Raw genomic sequence first — 21,932 nt, 5'->3', positions numbered from 1 at the left:
CCACTACAAAACCATTTTACTTGTATGTAGATACATCTATGTACAACTGCTCAGAAATGGCAAGGCTTTCTGCAGAAGGGGTAAGGACAAGAGAGAAAAGAAATGAAAACATCTTGACATTTCCATTTTTTATCTGAACAAGAAAATTGTATATTGAGATGCTCATTATAATTCCTGCATGCCCAAAGCATCGGGTCTGGCAAGAAAATACCTAGTCCTCTAGAAATACTACTTATTTCATGAAAAGAACACTAGAACCATTGCACAATTCAGACTTTGCAAATATGCAAGGCTTAATCATTCATCCAACAAATACATTTTGAACATCTACTCTGTGCTTGACATCATGCATATCCTGAAACAAGGTCATATAAATAATTGGTAAATTTACGCATGTTTTTCTACTATCTTGCACTTTGATGCATTTTACAGACTTTCAACAGTGAGCTTGTATAACCTTAATTATAAAAAAAATAACTAGTTAAAACTAAAAAACATCAGCAATGCAAGCTCCCCTCATTTTTTTTGTAGACATGCATCAAAATAATAAGTGCATACCAGCACCTAAAAATCCAAATAAGAATAGTCAACGGCCAAAACACTCCCTGGCAGAGAAACACCTCCACTTTCCTGAGATCTTCCATTTTTTGTTTGTTTGTTTGTTTGAAAACACCTCTTAACTTCATTTGGCAAAGAGACATGGATCAGGCAGCAAAGATCCACAGGATAAAGGCAGGTGAGAAAACAAACTATAATTCTAGGTAAAGAAAATAAGAACAGCTAACTGCAAGAGCCACATCAATCCCTGCACCCACTGAGCTTAATCAAGTGTTATCAGAGGGACTGGAGGGAAAAAGCAATGGGGACCTCATGAAAGAAACTCAGATGACCAGATGCTTGATGGAGACACATTTGCAGGAATGTAACTAGGTATGTAACTAGCTTTGCACAGCTTCTTTGGCTGCAGAAGGCTCTTTGACTGAAGAAGGCCTATTACTACAGAAGGGCCCTCCCCCTCCCCCCAAAAAAAACCCAAAATACAAAATATGGTTCCTGAAATATTCCACACTGCCAGGGCTGTTCTGGGACTAATGCAAAACCTCACTTCATCCCCAGAGGTTGCGGCTTAAAGCAATGGCACGTCGTGTGTTAAGTCCTCATCCCTCCTCCGCCCCCCACCCTCAATCTCGGGGTGCAAGGTAAAAAGAAACCGGTGATGCCCACTTCCAACCTAGAGAGAGTAACTGAGATTGGATCCACAATGGACTTGAAACAACAGAGGAAAAGACAACAGATGTGAAACAACGGTTCACAAGACGCTGAACATCAGGCAAAGAAAGACAGGGATTCCTGAGAGGAAGAAGACAGACAAAGCGAGGGCTCAGATTGCCCCAGTTTACTGCCTGACAAGAACTACAAAGGGGTGGCAGGGAGGGGTCCCCAGGTGGAGATCTGCAGATTCCTCCAGATGAGAAGAGCTAAGGATCAGGAGAGGGCAAGGCAGCTAGAATGCATGGTGACATGGGTGAGTCTTACACACCTTCTATGGAGCTAGAGAGACCAGAAACAAAAGATCACATAGTATATGATTCCATTTATATATAGTCAAGAACAGACAAAGCTCATGTATGCTGATACAAATTCAAACAGCAGTGGCCTCTGAGAAGGAAAGACTACAGGAGCACAAGGGAATTCTCTGGAAAGATGGAACTGTCTTTTATCTCAACTGGCATGCTGGTTACATGGCTATAAACATCTGTCAAAATGCACTTAAGATCCATGCATTTTGCTAAAAGTAAATTTTACCTCAATGAAAAAATACACACACCACACACACACACACACACACACGGGGGTGAGGGGGGGAACAGTGAAGAGAAAAAAAAGTAAGGAAAGGAAATCAAATTATACTTATTAGCTCTATTTAACAAGAGAAAATAAAATAGTTTACATATTCTTCTGCCTTTGCATGTAAGTAAAAATAAATATAGATGGAAATAAATGTAGGAAATTATAAGTCTATATTGAAAAATACATTAAAATTGTACCTGTCTATGACTAACAAGGTAATATAAAATTATGTTCTGTGAACCAATCGGCTCTCAGTGGATTACTGCCATCACCATCAATAAGTAGCTAGCCAAGCACACCAGAAATGAATGGGCTGTAATTAAACATAGGCAATAAAATCAGTCTACACATATAGCATGCTAAAGATGGCTGAAGTGAAATTAGTGAGGCCACAGATTCCAACAACTCATAATCATCCCTGGGAAGCCATCAGACCCTGCATGGTGGAGATTTATTTCTCCTTGAGCCGTAGGTCCAAGTGTCAACTGGGGTTTGTAGAAATTAATGTTTTATCTATGAGTCTCAGGTCATTTCCATGCAGGGTTATAGGAAAGAAAAGCTGCAAGTAGTCCTGCTCTCAATGAATCTTTTTTTGATTCTGCACTTATATTAAAATCAGCAATAGAACAGATCTGTGATACAAAATTGTCCCTTCTTGATATCAGGGGAAATTATAAGCAAGAGTGACTCCCAAGGGCAACAAGGGAAAACCCGCATCTATGAAACTGCCCCCAAGAATACCAGCACCATCATCCTTGCTCTTAACTGCCATCTCCTGACATCCTGTGAGCTACACTGAATATCTGGGGTCCAGGAATGAAAAACAGATGCAAAGATATAACTTTGGCCATTACCTTAGGTCCTACTGGCTTGTGAATGCTTCTCTTTAACTGTCTTGCCTTCTGGATCTTGCCTCTGATGGTACCAGGCTGCTCCTCCAGCCCCAGCCTGCCCAGACCTACCAAACTTGCAAAATGGCACCTTGATGGAACTTCTGATCTTATTACATGAGCAGATCAATCCTAATGATGCCCTTATTTAAAACAAAGTAAAAAGCGTAAGATATGTCCCTCCTACCAAATAACAATGTAGACACTAAAAATCAGAGTGTAATTGATGCAGCAGTAGTCAAGCTCCATGGTTAATGTAAATCTAAACCCCCTATGCATTTAGATGAGCCCTCATTAAGAAGCTCTCCTTGAGGCGTTCGGAAGACATCAGCAGTCCAGAGCTCAGACTTTGCAGTCAGACATATAAAGCTGAATCCTTGTCCCCTGACCTAATGGTTTTGTGACCTTGAGTAGATCACTTGACTTCTCCATGTCTCAGTTCCCTCATCTGTAAAACTGGGATCATAATAGTATCTACTTTCTAGGGTTGTTAAGAGGACAGGATGACCCAACGAATTCAGCACAGTATTTGCTACACAGCTAAATGTTTTGTTTTGTTTTGTTTTTTAAAAAAGGTACTTGAGTATGATAGAGGTACTCAAGGTAACAAAAAGGTTCTGAAATTGAATAGATCATACTACTATTAATAAAAATTATCCAAAATTTAGAAAAATGGCCAGGAGAGAGCCATGTGCCCTTTCAGTGTCATAGAAAGACACTGCTTTAACAATACCAGCCAAGAAATACTTACTTCGATGGGAAAATGTACCTGTTTTTGACATTGGTATTTACTATGAATTGGGGCCACACTCTGTGAGATGATTAACCTGTCGATTTTTGTTTAGTAGAGACATAATGGTTGGTAGAAAAGATAACACCTAAGGCTAAGGGCTTTTTCCCTGTGAGACAGTCACCAGTTTTATATTTAACCCAAATATTTAATATTCTTTTAAATGCCTATAAATACCCAGTTCTTCAAATATTCTTTTGCCATCTTGCTTATGTTTTTACCATCTTACTGTTTCCTCACTAAGGAGTTAAATAAATTTGGGACACATTCATCTTGTATTTATGTGAGTTATGTTTTTACCCCTATGAAAATTATGCTTGTATGAGGCCAGTTTTTAACTTTTGAAAATTACATCGAAAAATAACCAATAGTTCCACACAGGCTACTACATGCCATGGCCTGACCTTCACAATTATGAATTCAATTTATCTTTACAACATTCTTGTGAGATAGGACCTATAAACATCCACATTTGGGGGACACAAATTAATCCACAATTTGATTAATTAATTCCAAAGCAGTATAATTATTAAGTGACAGAGTCATGACTTCAACACAGGCCATCCACTCCACATCAGAGGTCTCATTCACTATGTTATATGACAAAAATAAAGATGGCAATAAAGGAAAAAAATGGAAATCAGAAGATCCAGATCAACAAAGAATAAAAATATAAATATTTGGGGATATGGGGAGATATTCTAATTCTATCATATCTCAAGACATTCTAATTAAAAAGTCTTATCTTCGTATTGAGGCAGAGATATCTAAAGGGTTCAGAATTCCAGAATATAATAAAATTAACAACCGAGAACAAAGAGCTTCTCTTTTCCAACCCTATATTCCTATGCAATTGGGTTGTCTCTAAAGACTTGACCACCTGGCATTTTAAGCACTCTAGTCTAGTAATTAGTGATGTTAAACTGTTATTATTTCTTTTTTTTAATTTTATTTTATTATGTTATGTTAATCACCATACATTACATCATTAGTTTTTGATGTAGTGTTCCATGATTCATTGTTTGCGTATAACACCCAGTGCTCCATGCAATACGTGCCCTCCTTAATACCCATCACCAGGCTAACCCATCCCCCCACCCCCGTCCCCTCTAGAACCCTCAGTTTGTTTCTCAGAGTCCATAGTCTCTCATGGTTTTTCTTATTATTTCTAATGATTATCAAGTAGTAGCAAATCTAGTAAGAATGTGAGCTTTCATGTCAGACAAACCTGGATTCAAGTCCTCACTCAGCTATTTCCTGTGTGACCTCAGTGTCCCCATTGTTAAAGTCAGGACAAAAGTATTTCATAGGAACTTTGGGATGATTAAAGGGATGACATCTTTATAAAGGTCCTAGTAGAGTGTCAGGAACGTAAAAAGGACTTGACAAATGTCAAATATTATTAGTTACAATAAAAATTATCACTACTTCTATTTATTAAGAACCTATCATACTCCTTGTGCTGTACCAAAGCTTCAAGAGGCTAAGTGACTAACTCAATTTCAGTTAAGAGTTAGCATTGACATTTAAAGTAGTTTGATTCTAAAGCCAATTAAATTAATGGCTATGCTATCTTTTATAATTTAATAAGATAAATATAAGTCAGCTTTTTAAAATTTTGGTTCATTTTAAATACATTTCCAAGGTAAATGTCTAACACTGGTTCAATGAAAGAAGATTTAGGGCCTGTTAGTCCTCATCCTGGACTCAACACGGAGGGTTCTATCCCAAAGAAATGAGCGCCATAATGGACATTCTCCTGAACGAGATGATGAAATCTAATAATATTTTCTGTACTTTGAAAAATGCATATCATGCAGCATAAAACAAAATAAGGCGGAGCACAAACTTTACATGGAGTGTGATCTTAACCACACAGATGCTTAGAAAAAAGAGTGGAAGGAAAGAGCCAGCCAGCCACAGCTGTAGCCTCTCTCTCTCTCTCTTGCTGGGATGCTATCTTTCCTTTCCAGCCTTCTTTCTTACCATATATGCTTAGAAAGTACTTAGAAATTTTTCCAGACTCATGTGTCAATGAAAAACTTCTTAATAATAGCAGCTCTTCTTGATGGAGTCTCCAACCCAGGCACAGTTGACGCCTCTCAACTTTATGAGCCCTCACTACATGTGGCTTATATTTCTATTAAAGCACTTCCATGTGTGTCTTTCCCCGTGAGACTGTAATGTCTTTGAGAACAGGGGTGTATCTTGTCATGATCGTATCTGCAAATAAGAAAGGTCTGGTGAGTGAACGAATGAATAAATGACGAAGTGCTCTAAGCAGCAAACAACTAACTTAATACTAAGCTTCTCAGATATGGCTTATTTGCTGGACAGGCAGAACCTGGAAACAGAGGTAGGAATTAAACACATAACTGAAAACATGGACACACTGTAGTCTGATATCCTTGGAAATTATTGCTGTACAAATAACAACACAGACTCACAACATAATGCCAGTGTATCTAGATGGACCCGAGAGAGAATGAACATACACATGTCTATTGCCTTGTTTGTACACTAAGTAATGCATATATTGCTCATTTTTTCTGAAGCCTGAATGGGAAATGTGTTTTTAACAGATTTAATCAATACACCAACCTACATTTAAAAAAATAAATAAACCCACACAATAAATAAAAAGCAAAAGACCAATCAATAGCCAATGGTGCAGCTTAACAGGCACTCCAGCAGAGAACTGTCTGAAAAGGAGCTTCACACTCCACTGTCTGCACGATCCACAGCTGCTTGCTATTGATTTGTTGCAGGCAAAGAACATCTATTATTACATGCCAGTGTGAACCTAGCAATTTCTCCAACAAGTAGCCCGCAATGTAGGACTAGTGATGTAACGCAGGTCGCTGGCTGCTGAGGATGGGCTGAGGACCCACATTTATTTCCTTCTGTTCTTCCCACAAAGCCCTTATAAACACCTGATATCTAATTCCAGCGACTTGCTGTGTTTTAAGCACTCACGTGCCACACACTGTTCCACATTTAATTCTTTAGGGCACAGAAGCAATAATGAGACCCCCAAAATTGTACACAACTCAAAACAATTGTCAAAACACGCTCAAAGGTAACTATGGTGGTTAAGGATTGATGTAAGGTGTTTAAAATCGCTATTTTCACAAAGTCCCCAGAAATGACAATGCTTTTGTGTGTGTGTGTGGGTACGTGCAAGTGAGTTGGATTTTGTGCAACATTGTGAGGTGTTGTGGAGAGAGGAACTCAACAATAGGCCGCCCTCCCCACATCACAGGAAAGGGATTCTGGATTTGCCTGATGGCATGATGACTACAACATATTGAAATCTCTCAGGCTCTCGGTCCTGACTTTAAATACCAGTAGGAACCCAATATCCAAAAAGAATATCCCTATGAGAAACTTTGTAAGGTTCCCTTTCTTTTGTTGTTCTTAAAATGTAGCCCCATCATTAAGTTGGCACTCAGGTGGTATGCACCATCTGAGAAGTAAGCCCTCTCTGTTTAGAATTTTTCAGAAGAACTGAAGATTTTCTTTGGAGAATGTTACTGGTGTGTCCTTCCATAGATCTTACTGGATTCTACATGAACTCAAAATTACTTCTGGGATGACTTTGTTCATTAGAGTTTCAAAACAGCCCTAAAAGTCACCTAAAGGAAACTCCCTGTGAATCTGCTATTACATGAAATGATAGATCTTATCTTAAAACTACATAAGACAATTAGTAAATCAATTATACCTGGGCTTTCAATCAGACGACTTTTGTTTTTTCTCCAATACAAGAGAATCATTCTTACACAAGATAACCAGCCACAGAGAATACATGCCACACCTTCACAATCACTGTATCAGCTTTGCATGGCTATCTTTATAAGACTAAACCTGAAATTCACCCCACTGCCTCCATCAATCCACCATGCACTCATAGAAAATGATGGAATAAAGTTAAACCCATCCATGCTTGGTCTACTCATACTAAATGAGATATAGTTTCTAAACATAAACTCTACTCATGGAGGTGATATCTATGTGACAGCACCTCAAAATCATCAAGCAAACACCCAACTGGGCAAACAGGCAAGAAAAATCAAAGGTCATGAATGAAGGAACCAATGCTAGGAAAAATGTGGAGACCCCTAAAAATGCAACATTTTTTTAGAAACTTGCAAATCATGCCCAGATATAAGTAACTTTTCTATACATGATGAACTGAACTGAAACCTTTATTTTGAAAAATATCAAAACCTAGCACTTTCCTATTAAACGAGTTTCTATTCTTGGATGTGAGGTAAGAAATTGTGATTTTTTTTTTCATTTCCATTAACTGAGATCATCTGCTATCCTGAGAAATAGCTCATGGAAAATAAGAGATCCAAACCCTCCCCTCCAGCCCCGCACCAAAAAATCTGTTGCCATTAGATAGAATCTTTCACCAACCATAGGTTCCTATGACAGCATTGTAAGAAATACAATGTATTTTAGATAGATGCAACATTCTTTAGAATACACTATTCCTAAAAATCAGGTAAAGGCCAGATTTCCTTGACACTCCAATTATCACGTCATGTTCCATTTCTGTTATTTAGGTCAAAGGCAGGCCACCTGTGGAAGGCATGCTACCAAAGCAATTACTAATGGCCTCTGTTCTTCCATATAAGACTCAGCCCTGCTTTTCTGTCCATTATTTCTTCTTCATCATCTTTCCTCTTCCATTCACTTATGGTATCTGTTCCCCTTTCTTTGCAATTTTCCCTATGGCCTTTGCCAACGATAAGCACGAGCTTTGTTTGAATCTGCTGGTAACACTGAAGGTGAAGGCTCATCTCCTGATGCAAGCTAAGCTACCAAGAATTTGCTAACATAGGCCCAGAGAAAATAAAATAGGTAACTTAATTTTGAAGATGTTTGTGAGATAAAGTACCAAATTACAACTCTAAAGGTCAAGGTTGATACAGAAAGTTATGATCTATGATGTAGAGGTAAGGCTGATTTTTTAGGTGGAACAAACTGGCTCTCATGCTAATTCCAAACGAAAAAGTTCCCCCAATATTTTCAATGTTGATCATTGGATTCAGAGGCATCTAGTGTACAATTCTAAGCAACCTAACATTCTGATATACGCAGTTGGTCTCATTAAAAGCATATATCTTCATTTGACAGTTATATCTATCTGAACTCTATATATTCCTTACATTCTGCAATTAAAATGCACTTGCTCACATTTCCATATAGCCATCTAATCACACAAGCCTGGTCTGCTTTCCAACAGGAGTTGAGGCAAGTAGATTCTTTTAACAACTTGGCCTCAGAGGTTTTCTGCCATAAAACCTTCATCTGTATTGTTTACAGAATAAAACCCAGAATGCATTACCTAGGCCTGGATATCTCAGAAACATCTTTGAAGGATGACATGGTACTGTCACAAAAGAAAGTTGACATTTCCCAATCCATTCTAGTACTTCATTATATATTGATAAATTGTTCGAGTCAGATAATGCAACAGTCTTCATTCTGGACTGAGACACCATCTGCTCTTGACAAGTCAGAAAAAAATCATAGAAAGCCAGAAAGAATCCTGGTTGATTTTTAGCAGAAAACGATGCCTGGGACTGGGTGGCCAAAAGGAACTTGTCAATGAGAGAAAAATGTATACATACCTTCTGAAGACCATGCTATTCACCGTAGTTAGAGTAACTTACCTTTCTGCGTTTTCTGTGTGCAGTCTCGTCCTGACCATTTTCTACCAGGAGTGGTTTGTATTTACGATATAGAGGATAAAGAAGCATTATGCCACCATTTAGGATAAAAAGATTTCCTAATGAGTCCTATGCGGACAAAGTGGAGGGAAAATAAAGAGCATATAGCACAATTGCCCAGATATTCTGAATGGGTGCATAACTGCCTATTTCAGAGTGAAACAGTATTTCCAACTCATAAATATGGAAACAAAACTTTCAATAATACCAAGTACTTGGAAAGAACAACCTGATGCCAAAACTTTCTGCAGATACTGTGTCCTTTATGTTACAGACCTAGAGGCACTGCTTACATTAGATCAATGAGAATCAAAGATGTTTCTCTCTACACTGATAGAATCCCCACTTGTTTCTCCAGATAGATCTTAAGAGACTGACAGAGCACATAGAGACAAAAAGCTAGGAGAAAAATGAGAAACAGAACAAGGGGCAACTACGCACGTGAAAAAAAAAAAAGTTGAGAAATAAGGATTCAAGAAAAACCAAGTAAACACGATAGAGACGGCATTGTAATCAGTGCCTGCTCCCACTTAGGCAACCACAAAGTGACTTTAGTATCTGCTCAGATAAACACCATGTATCTTTTTATAAAACAAAGAGGCCAACTAACTACGAGTTCAGATTGTAAAATAAACTCCTACCATTTAGAAAATCAGAAGATCAGCAGGATCCACTACGTCAGGGCTTTCAACAAATCTCTTTGTAATAGAGGTATTCAGGTTTTGGCTCATCTTTAAAAATAGCCATGTTAGGAAAGTAACACGAGAAGGAAGTGGAGACACGGGTTATAGATTCCAACAGAACTGAAGTAGCTCCACCATCATCTCTAGAATCACCTCCCTGAAACCAGTCTTCTAGAATTAAATCAGCTGATAGAAGTATTGCTAGTGGACAAAGATAACAACTGGCTCTCTTCCAATATGAACCAAATACGCAGATATGTGCATATAAATATACATACAAAATAGAAATGCATATATAAACAGAATGACCATGTACATACAAACCAAAGAGATATCAATAAATTTAGCCAGAGGGAATTTCCAACATTTGAAAAACCCCTGAGAATGCTTTAAACATTTCTAGTTGGAAAAAATAATAAACTCTGAATGTCTTCATCGTTTGGAAGATCTAAGAAGTTCTCTAAACTCAGAATTTTGAGAAAATAGTTACATTCCTTAAATAACCTCTAAATTCTAGACAATGCAAATGTGAGTCTCAAAATTGTTATCCAGATGATTTAACTAATGGAAAGCTGAACTCCTTAGAACAAAAATATTGCTTGAACTGTTTTTTGTTTTTTGTTTTTTTTTGATTCTCAGCCACAGGCAATCTAATCTAAAGAAAAAACACAGGGAGTAAGCAAATGGGAAAACATCTAGTAATGTTGAGCAAGAAATGTCTCTTTGCTCTTCCATTAAGAGCACCAGTCCCTTATTTTCCAAGTTTCTGGAGGAGGAATTTGCTTACAAGTCTTTCAGAAGAGCCATCCTTTTACATAATGTCCCTTAAGGTTTCTCCAAACCTCTAAACACTGATAAAACTCCCAAGTATGGAAAAGGTTATACTCACGATCATTGCACTGGTTTCCAGAATATGACGTCATGGAGCAGTCGCAAGTGAAGCCTTCCCACTGCTGCATGCAGACCCCCTGGTTGGCACATGAATCTTCCTGGCAGGTGGTACTTGGTCCTAGTAATTCATAGGAAGACAGGGAGAGAAGAAAAAAGGAGAGAGAGAAGTGTTAACAATCAAACAAGTTCAAAGCAAGCACTCGACTTTGGTACTCCCATGCCCCAAAACATTCAAAAACACAACTGCCAGGAAGAATGAAGGGGGGGAAATCGGAGGGGGAGACGAACCATGAGAGACGATGGACTCTGAAAAACAAACTGAGGGTTCTAGAGGGGAAGGGGGTGGGAGGATGGGTTAGCCTGGTGATGGGTATTAAAGAGGGCATGTTCTGCATGGAGCACTGGGTATTATGCACAAACAATGAATCGTGGAACACTACATCTAAAACGAATGATGTAATGTATGGGGATTAACATAACAATAAAAAAATTAAAAAAAAAAAACACAACTGCCAAAAATGTCAATTCTAGATCATGCAACAAGAATCAGTATATACAAAAGACTACAGAAATACACACTTAGCCACAAACTATCAATAGTTACACACAGAAGGGAGAGGGCTGAACACATTGTTCTCTCTTAAGCAGACTTTGCAAAAGAGCTTCACCTCTACCATCCAACTAGAAAGTCATGTCATTTGGAATATGGTCTTTCTAAACGTATAATGGTAAAGCAGAAGAATTTATTCCCATGATTCTTATGACTTAAGGCATAAAAGTCCCTAAAGTTTACTTTATGACATTAAAAAGATGTTTGATGATATGAAGAGGAAGAGGAAGAGAAGCATATAGCAGCCAACGTGTCTTGGTGTTTTGTAGGTGGTAAGTACTGGGTACTAAGCACTTTGTCTACATTATCTCATTATGATCTCCAGTGACACTAAGAGGTAAGTAATTATGATCACCCATTTAACAGATTAAAAGAAAAAGAAAAAAAAAGTAAGCTCATACAAGTAAAATAATTTACCCAAGGTCACACATTTGGTAATGGAAGGACTCTGATATCCAACTTAGGTAAACTACCTCTGAGACTCAAGCTCTTAACTACATCAGCGGTTCTTAAAGTGTTAGTTCTCAGACTGACATCACCTGGGAAGTTGTCAGAAATGCAAATGATGGGGCCCCAGACCTACGGAATTAGAAACTTCAGAAAGAGGTATAAATGTGTGTTTTCACAAGCTTCCAGGAAATTGGGATGCAGTCTAAAGTTTGAGAACCAGTATATTGCACCATGTGCTGGGGCTATTGGGCTACAGAAGGGTATATTCAAAAGCAGCGTCCATATGCCAGAGGATGCAAAAGAGGATTATTTGAGGGATAGGAAGAAAATATTAGAAATTACATTCATTCAAAATTTTTTTCTTTATTACTTCTATTTTTGTTTGTCTTTCATAAACAACTAATATATAAGTACAACGGTACACGTATCTGACATATAAATAATTACATTTATTTGGGGGGCATTCTCACAATCTTTTCTGGAGATGAGTTAGCAATTGATAAAGTTTTGTGATTTCTACCTTACAGATTGTCATTAAAATCTCTCTTAGGTCGGCCTGGGTTCTCTCTTTAACCATTCGCTCTTTTTCATTTCTATTTTCTGCCTTAACCTTATCTTTATTAAAGATAAACCTGCACCTTTGAAATTATCTGAGCTAACAGGAAATATCTTAATATTCAGGATAACTCCCAAGAGAGTCAGCAAAGGAGGCGAGCCCTTTGACTCATCAAATATATTACTCAGGATCTGATGCAAAAGAGCACTTGACAGGGTAAAAATATATCCATTGCAATAAGTGCGTATTTCACCGTTTCCAAAACAAAGCCTCACATAGGCACAGAATATTGAAATGCATGCATGCAGAGTCCTAAGGATGCATGTTCAAAAGAGATTACATGACTACAAAGGGTTTGTCTTCTGGGTGGCGAGACATTTTGTATTTATTCATGAGGGGTAGAAGCAATACAGACCGTCACTCCTAATACAAAGCTATTAGGATATGACGTAAGAAAGTTCGAGACAATTACTACCACCGGGGGGCAGCACTGCTGCTGGGTCTCTGCAGCTTCTATATGCCGTGTGGTTCCCCCATGGGGAGATGAAATGAGGTTCACGGTCATGTTCTCAGTAGGTCTTAAACTTGAGCATTGTGTAGTGCAATTTTCATTAACAATGGCAAATCAGGACAGCTTCTCTCAAAGGATAAAAGTTTCTGAGAAGTCCACAGGGCTCCCTGACCAAACAGCTCTTACCAGACAATGGACTAGTAATTCAATTGTACTCAAGAATCAGAAACACATGGAAGGCTTTCCTTTGAAAGGCAGAACAGCAAAAACTTTGGGAAAACACAGTAATTCCTTGAATGTTGATTGAATCTGAAGACAAAGGCTTTTCCATGCTTTTCCCTTCCCCTCTAACTAGCCAAATTTTCACCATTTTCCAAGGACCGGCTTGAAGGCCTCCCTGGTATAAAACATTCCCTAATAACTTCGAACAATCCTCCCACTTCTTAGTGGCCATGGCACTTATTATCTGCATCATTAACATTTACATATGATAATACTCAATTTAATACTTTATTACACACTGTGCTGTCCTCTGCTTATATAATCCTCTAATTGTTTCATATGTTTTTTTAGTATTTGTCCCCAAAAGATTGAATGCTGCCTGCTGCTAAAAATCATAATATGCTTTGACTATATCCTTGCTGGGTTAAGTGTACAGTGCCACACACAGAGAACGTGTTTCAGTCAATGTTGAGCTGATCTGAACTGCAGCCCCTTGATCTGCCTATGTCTCCTACTGTCGAAACCTGAGCATGGGTGACCATCTGTGCTGCGCAAAGTGAGCGATCTGTCCTATTCATCAAAAGTTGGTCAGGACTCGGGCGCCTGGGTGGCTCAGTTGGTTAAGCGACTGCCTTCGGCTCAGGTCATGATCCCAGGGTCCTGGGATCGAGTCCCACATCGGGCTCCCTGCTCTGTGGGGAGCCTGCTTCTCCCTCTCCCACTCCCCCTGCTTGTGTTCCCTCTCTCGCTGTGTCTCTCTGTCAAATAAATAATAAAAAAAAAAAAAAAAAAAAAGTTGGTCAGGACTCTAAAACAGAGGGAATTACAGGTTATTTTCAAATTCCACGGAATTTGTTGCACATGCATTAGGGGGCGAGTGCCATGCAGAATCAGATAATCCTCAAAGACTACAAAGACCACGTTATAATCACCTCAGAACAAGAGCAGTTGCAGTGAGGGAGGGCTGAAAGAACCTGCAACGACTCCTCATTGACCTGAGACTAAACTTGCACTTGCCATTGAGGCTGAGATCCTAGGGCCACCGCCCCCTCCTCCAGCTCACTTCCCACTATTGGCCCCCCGCTCACAGTGCTCCAGCCATCCCTTCATCCTTTCACTCCCTCCCCACCCCAGTGGTGCTCACAGGGAGGGTCCCCAGTCATCAGCACCTGCATCACCTGGGAGCTCCTGACAAATGTGCCTTTTCAGGCTCCGCCCAGACCTACTGGCTGTGGGCAGGTCTCAGGAATCTGAGCTGTGACAAGCCCTCTGGGTGGTTCTGAGGCCTGCTCACATTCTAGGACCTCTGCTCTTACATTTCAAGACCATCCCTACCTTCAAGGCCCTTTGCTCTTGCTCTACCTACAGCCTGAAATGTTCTTTCTGCAGATTTTCAAATGATATAAAATGATCCATTCTTATTCTGTTTAAGTTTCAGGCTTAAGATGGGCTTTCTTCAGACTCTCCTATTTCAGGAAGTCCCCATCAGCATTTCATGTGTTCTCCATCACATCTCCCTCTTTATTTAACTCAACAATTGTACTGCCTATAACTAAGTCATTTATTAAAACTTTTTTTTTTAAGATTTTATTTATTTATTTGACAGAGAGAGACACAGCGAGAGAGGGAACACAAGCAGGGGGAGTGGGAGAGGGAGAAGCAGGCTTCCCGCTGAGGAGGGAGCCCGATGCGGGGCTCCATCCCAGGACCCTAGGATCATGACCCGAGCCGAAAGCAGACATTTAACCACTGAGCCACCCAGGTGCCCCCATTTATTAAAACTTTTATCGTTTGTCTCATCCTACTGGAATATAAGCCCCATGAGGGCAGAAGTCTTGTCTGTTTTGCTCAACTTGATATCTCTAATTTCTGATAAAGTATTTGGTACAAAGTAAGAGCTCAGAAATATTGTTAAATGAAGAAAGAAGAAGAGAACCAAAATTAAAAGAAAAACAAATGAATCATTCTTTTATGGTTTTCCAAACTAATAATTTATCCATAAAATTCACCAATATCACTTCATACAAGCAATTTTCTACTTGGAATCACTTTTTGGGGGGAGGTAATGGTGGTGGTGGGATTTAATTGGCCACATTTCCTCCCCTAATTTAACTATTAGACTAATTCAATCTTACCAGATAGTGAGACAAGGACTCTTTTGTGTCCCCAATGTCCAGGGACAGGTATGAACTGTGGAATGAATAAGAGTTTGGAATAGAGTCTAAAAAACTTTCTAGATGATAATATAAGCTCGTGTTCTTACTTCAAACTACTTAAGTACATCCTTTCCTGAACAGATTATATTTTATATTTGTATCTATTTCTCATAGATAGCAGTGTCTCCAAAATTAGAGAGAGAAAGAAATTAGAGAAACATTCCAAACTGCCCTGATAAAGAAAATCTCCAACAATGCTTTTAAATGTGCCTCACTGATATAAAATGATCCTGTACAAAGAGGATATAACAATAACAAAACAAGGGATTTACAGACACTGTACTAAGTGCATTTCAGATATTAACTCAATTAATCTTTATAAACACATGATGAAGCAATGATAATTAAAAGTATTAAAGAATCAGAAAACAGGAATAATTTTCTCGAGGAAGAACTTTAAAATAATCCAGAACTTCAAAAATAAAGGAATTTTTTGACTGGTGATCAAGTTGGAAGGCAAGGATTTCAGAGAAGGAAACTGAGTCACGGAGTTAGGTGATATTTTTTGTGAGGCCCCCAGTAACAAGTAGTAGGGTGAGATCTCAAAGCCAAGCTTGCTAACTCAACAGCTGAGCCACCTAACCTCTATGGATATAGGTAAGCCATACAGTGAATGTGTGTGTGTGTGTGTGAGAGAGAGAGAGAGAGAGAGAGAGTGTGTGCGTTACCATTGGCTTAGCAAGAGAAACTTAAATAAGGTATCTCTAATCTATAACCAGAGAAAGATGACTTTTTAATGTAAAAATGTGTGGGGTTTTTTTCAAGGAAAAATTTCAAAGGCCATTTCAATTCAAAATTCAATAAAAAATTAACAGGAAGATCTAGTTTTATCCAATTACGTATTAATACCGGAACAAAAATCTGTATCAAATACTTATAAATATAAGGCACTCCTAAGAACTTAATAATACTTTTGTCTAAAACATTCTTCCAAATCAAACTAAAATTGCAAAAATTCTAAGATAACATAAACCTTTAGAATAATATATTTAGAATGTTTTCAAAATTATTATTAATAGCTTAAAACTGCAATAAACCTTTCCGAAACCCTTGTAGAGAGATCGTGTGTACAACTTTTGCATTTGACATGTAACCAATCCTCACTAAAATAGCCACATAGTCATTTGAGACAAGATGGTGACTCTTTTTGTCTAGCGGGGAAGTGACAAGGCAACAGAAGCGTATGACTCAACAAGTCCTCAGAGATGGTGGTACTTTGGTTTCTAACTCCCTGCTCTGTTTTTAGTTCGCAGAAAAGCATCACGTTGTGTCTTTTCTTTTTCAGATGATACCTCTGATGGCTGCCACAAATTCCCCATCACTCTGCTTGAATTGGGGATTGTTTTTGTTTTTGTTTTTCTCTTTAAGAACTGTCCCAGACAGTCATTTCATGCCTGTTACTGCTAAAATCCACCTCTGCGGTACATGCAAACTGATTCAGTCAACTCCTCTTCATGGTCTAGAAAATCAAAAGTTGACAGACTGTCTTTTATGACTTGCAGGTCCTTGAGATAGAAGTGCTGCCTGAAGGAAAGAACACTTCTATTAGAGTGTATTTTCCCTCTGTTATTGCCCAAGTAGGACTCAACCAAACCTATGCCTCAAACATCCCAATTTATAATAAATGTTGCTAAACCAGCACCAGCTGGTCTTGGTCATATTGGGGTGGTGGGCTTGGTGACCGGGGGAGCCTAGAGGGTGGTACATCTGTTCTGATGCCCTACGTCCATTTATCCTAATGGGTCAAGGCTGGTAGGCACCAGGCAAGGCTGGCTTAATACTCATCGTCTTTAATCACAAAGCATGAGGTGTTTGTCAAAGGATTCAGAATCCATGCGTGAACCCTGAATGTGGAAGCATCGTCACAGCAGACCTCTGTGCCAGACAAAGGGTTTGTCCACCCCTCACAAAGCACGGCTACCACGGGAGGAGCCTTATGAGAGCTGCCATGGACTGTCCAGGGAGCTCTTCTCTGCCACCCACAACTTGATTCTCCACTCCTGGTAAGTGCATAAACCTTTCCATTTTCACATTTTAAAATTTACATTGTTTCATAGAGGAAGAAGGAGTGAGCAGTCATGGAGCAGGAAGGAAGGAAAAAAAATAGAAAAAGGAAGAGGAATACATACAGATATATGTATGTGTGCATATACGTGTGCAAGACCCTTACCAGCTTCCTGAGCCATCTGTAGTCTCCACTGCTAAAATAGAAGGACTGAAGTGTTGAGGCTTCAGGGGCGATGTCTGTGCCCTTAGGGATAGCCTACTTAGTTATATGTCTTGGTCCCTGAAGCAAAGATCCCTATGTAGCTCTCAGAGTAACTCTACATTCACAGCGCGTTGGGTCCTCCTGGTTTTTCTAGAGGACCTGTCTGTCATTTACAGACAATATAAGATTCATCCCCCTTAATTGGCAGAAACCCAATTCACTTCTATGTAATTTTAAAACAAGAAAGCAATGATCCTTAAATGTGTCAAGCGTCCTTCCTATAGAGCCAACTGAGAAGTGAATGCTCTAGTTCCCACTTTATAGAAGATTAAGCAAGGCCAGAGAACAGGGTCCTAAATATTATTATAAAATTTCATTGGCAGGGGCGCCTGGGTGGCTCAGGTGGTTAAGTGTCCCACTCTTGGTATCAGCTCAGGTCATGATCTCAGGAGTCCTGAGATCAAGCCCCATGTCCGGTTTGGCTCCCTGCTCAGCGGGGAGTCAGCTGGAGATTCTCTCTCCCTCTCCCTCTGCCCCTCTCTCCAACTCACACATGTGTGCATGCGCACTCGCTCTCTCTCAAATAAAATAAATAAAATCTTTAAAAAAAATATTTCAATGGCAGAAAGACCTAAGAGCAGCTGTATTCCCAAGATCTTACTTTTTTGTCTTGAAGGTAAGATCTATGTCTTCCTAATGCTCAGAAAGGCATCAACACTGTCCTTAGCAAGCATGCTCAGGTGTTTATGGTTTCCTCTTCTCAAATGAAGGTTCAAAAAAGTCACTTGGTTAGGATGATGAGTGAAAAAGACTAATAATAAAATCCAACATTCTGGAGACACTGGGGCAGTTTCAATAACACTTCTATTCTCCTCGATCCCTCCAGCCCTCTCATCATATACTGAGTATAAAATGAGTCAAGATGGGCATGGGAATTGGTTGAAACTAAGATGCCCTCATGAGGTCTTTATCTCCAATGGCCTTTGATCAGCTCCCTGCAGGTAAATATTTAACAACCAGAACAACAACAAAAAAAAACCCTGATCTGTAACATTTCTCTAACCTGATTTCCATAGTGTAAAATACTCCCACCACGGCCAATTTCAAGCTAATGTAAGTTACGTGATGTCAACCAGCTTGCAAAATTCCTGAAAACTCCTGTGCTGGTACCAGCTCTAGTACAGCACTGCCCTTGATGGTCCATGAACAGCAAAGTATGCACACCTCGTGAGTAAAGCGATTTACACACGGGACATTTGCATGACAATGGAGGGAGCACCTATGCCTACCCCTGTTGGGGGACTGGTGAAGGAGAGAGAAAGACTAGCATCATGAAGCCTTCTTGCTCAACCCACCCTATTTTCAGAGAGTGCCCGGGTCATAAAGGTCAAATGATTAGATCATTTCTTCTTTCTAAAATCATGAACAGTGCATCAGAAAGTCAATGCTGCCTCTCAGAAAAATGCAAACTGAAGCCTCATATTCTGATTTTCCTTCTTTTTCAGCACTGACATAGTGGTCTGTTGGGGTAGCAGAGGGTGTTTTTGAAAAGAGAGAAAAGAGGTTTCAAAGGGCAAGCTCAATGAAAAGACAGCTAATTTAAAAGCAGTTTGTTTTAAAGAACATTGTGCAACTATCATCTAGAACTTAGTGAAATCATATTGACATAAACACCATCTACCATAAAGCCAGCTAGAGGACGTTCTCAGATACCCTCTGGTCACCTGGGTAGTGCCCCTGCTTTGGAAATAGACAAGTCCAGACTCTCACCATATGGCACAGTAGAGAGAGGTCATAGGCTTTAAAACTCAGCTTCATCACTTACTAGCAATGTGACCCTGGGCTAGCCACTTAAATTCTCTGAACCTGAGTTTTCCCATCTGTATAATAGGGATGGAAATTGTTGCTACCTAACATGATGTGAGGATTAAATGAGATAACATATGTAAAGCCCATAAAGTCATCTTGAGGTCACAAGGTCATGATCCTGATGGAGACACAATATACCAAGTCCTTAGCCTGTGCCTACACTAAGTAAACCCTCAATAAAGGGTATTATCAACTCTGTTGGAGAGGAAAATCAAGTTCTCTTTATTTTAGGTGGGTGTATAGTTGGTCAGGAGTCCAGAAACAAGACACATTAGGGCAGTACGTCACAATTGCACAGCTTTCTTGTAAGAAGCCTCTGTCATACAATGCTGAGGGGCAAAAGGCAAGAGCCTTTGGGGGAAGCTCTGTTTAATTCCTATCTCTCATTATGTCCCATAATGCAAATCATTTCTGAGGGACTGATTTCTATTAGGTCAAATGCTACACCTTTTTTTTTTTTTTTTTTTTTATATAAAATACAATGGAGAATGTGATAAAGCCCTTAGCTTTGGAGAAAATTAAGTGGAAAACTATATTCTTCACAGTAAAAAATAGTTGCAGAATGAAAACTCCCCCTTAGAAGTGTTTGATGGCAACTCTTATCTAAAACTACTTGAAAGGATCTTTGGGTGTTTAAGGCATCCAAACCCAATACATTCACTGACTTCCTCAAAGATACAAAGCATTTGGAAGCAGATCTAATCAATCCTTGGTTTCCCCCCCACCCCACTCCACCTGCCCACCATCTGGGCAGAAGAATGAATTACATTTCTAAAAAAAGAGCCATTCAACTCCAGAGATAGAACGTGTAAAGGGGAATTATAGTGGAAAGTAGGAAGAACATATTCTTATTAATCACCTAACCCAATCAAAAGCTATTCTTTTATTTCTTATAGTTTATAACTCATCTGTTTCATCCTCAACAGGTCAAACTTAATGTTTCTCTGATAGTTGTAAGCTCCTTTCTTATTAGACAACTTTTTAGGGGATCTCTCCAGGAATACCCCTCTTACAATAAAAAGGAATTCAAAAATTACTTCCAAAAGGTCCCTAGATATTTTCACTCTCTTCAAGGGACCCTGAGATTCAAGGGACTGTACTTCTCAGCAATGTAACACCCCCCCACCCTGTGTGCCTCAATGGAGCTCCTACTCCCACTCCTAACCTGGAAGGATGCAAAGTCTGGCCTGACCCAGGGCCATTAGAGAAGTTCTTCCTTGACACCTTTCCTCATCATGTGTAAATGTATCTGATATATGAAACAGAGTAACACAGCTGGGTAGAAGGGAAACAATCAGGAGAAAAAGCTCCTTTTCTTTCTCATTCCTCAGAGGTCTCATCTGGGAGGGAGACATGTTTACCTCCTTAGCCACCTAAAATAGCAGGTGTCAGGGTCAAGCCTCTTCCCTCAACCTTGGAATATGCTACTTCCCTCCTAATGCTGCTCTCTGTTTCCAGTTCCTGTCCTTCCTTTCCATTCTCCACCTGGTGTCAGAGTGATCTTCATAAAATGAGAAGCTGACCAAGTCTCTGTCCTCCTCACAGTGCCCTCAGGGAAATGCCCAACTCCTCACAGGAACACACTGTCATCGCCGGCTTCCATCCTACCGCTCCCAGCTTCATCTTTGATCACATCCCCATATGCACATTATTTCAACCATCCTGAGCTTCAAGTCGGTCCTCAAACTGGCCAAGCTCTCGAATGTGCTTCCACCTCTCATGTACCTCAAATATATGTTGTCCTTCCAACTCAGCTCAAACTCTGCCTGAGATATATACCCTGAGCACCTACCATGACCACCCTGCATAGTCCAGCAGCCCTCCTCCCTGCTCACCCTGTGTGCTCCTTCTCCATTCTAGAAAAGCAGTGCTCACCCTGCATTGTCCTACTGGCTGATCCCCTGCCAACTCATGTGTGGTCAGATGATCACACCTGTAATCCCAGTGCCTCGCTGAGTGCCTGACACATAGGAATGGCTGAGTTCCCATTAAAACTGAATAACACAATCACTGGAGAAGTTTAAATACATACATACATACATATTAAAAAAAAAACAACATACCCCTAACACAATGATAGAAGGACTCAAACTGTTGACTTGTCCAGACTCATCAGGCCACTTCCTAGACCCCACTATTATAGTTCTTTCTGAATACCATTTACCTTTACATTTCAAACTGTCTCATTTCTTTGTCATATGTTTTTACTGCCCTTCACACTTCATGGTAATTCGTAATATCTGTGCCCACAGGTTATAGCTGAAAAAGCCAGCATGAGTAATGGTCCAAACCCCAATGTCAGAAGAATAAAAAGTAAAGGAATTTGCATCCTAAAGGTCTTTTGCCACAATATGGGGAAAGAGTAAGATGACCCAAAATAATTACCAAGAATAACAGCTCCCGCCACACACAAAGAGACTCTGTAGTCATTACAAGAATGGAA

At 39.6% G+C, this 21,932-nt stretch overlaps 1 protein-coding gene across 23 annotated transcripts in view; it reads right to left on the bottom strand.

Moving 5' to 3' along the window:
- NRXN3 (neurexin 3) overlaps positions 1-21,932 on the bottom strand; it is a 1,523,557-nt gene that overhangs the window by 759,676 nt on the left and 741,949 nt on the right. For all 23 annotated transcript variants that reach the window (XR_013440795.1, XR_013440796.1, XM_078054031.1 and 20 more), the window contains one exon: positions 10,845-10,964. Coding sequence is in view for 21 of the 23 variants with exons in the window: in XM_078054031.1 (XP_077910157.1) it covers positions 10,845-10,964 (120 nt within the window). In the remaining 2 variants the exon portion in view is untranslated. The remainder of the gene's footprint in view (positions 1-10,844; positions 10,965-21,932) is intronic.

This window comes from Halichoerus grypus, chromosome 8, assembly GCF_964656455.1.
Source record: "Halichoerus grypus chromosome 8, mHalGry1.hap1.1, whole genome shotgun sequence".
Lineage (NCBI taxonomy): Eukaryota > Metazoa > Chordata > Mammalia > Carnivora > Phocidae > Halichoerus > Halichoerus grypus.
This window is presented reverse-complemented; position numbering and strand designations above follow the sequence as displayed.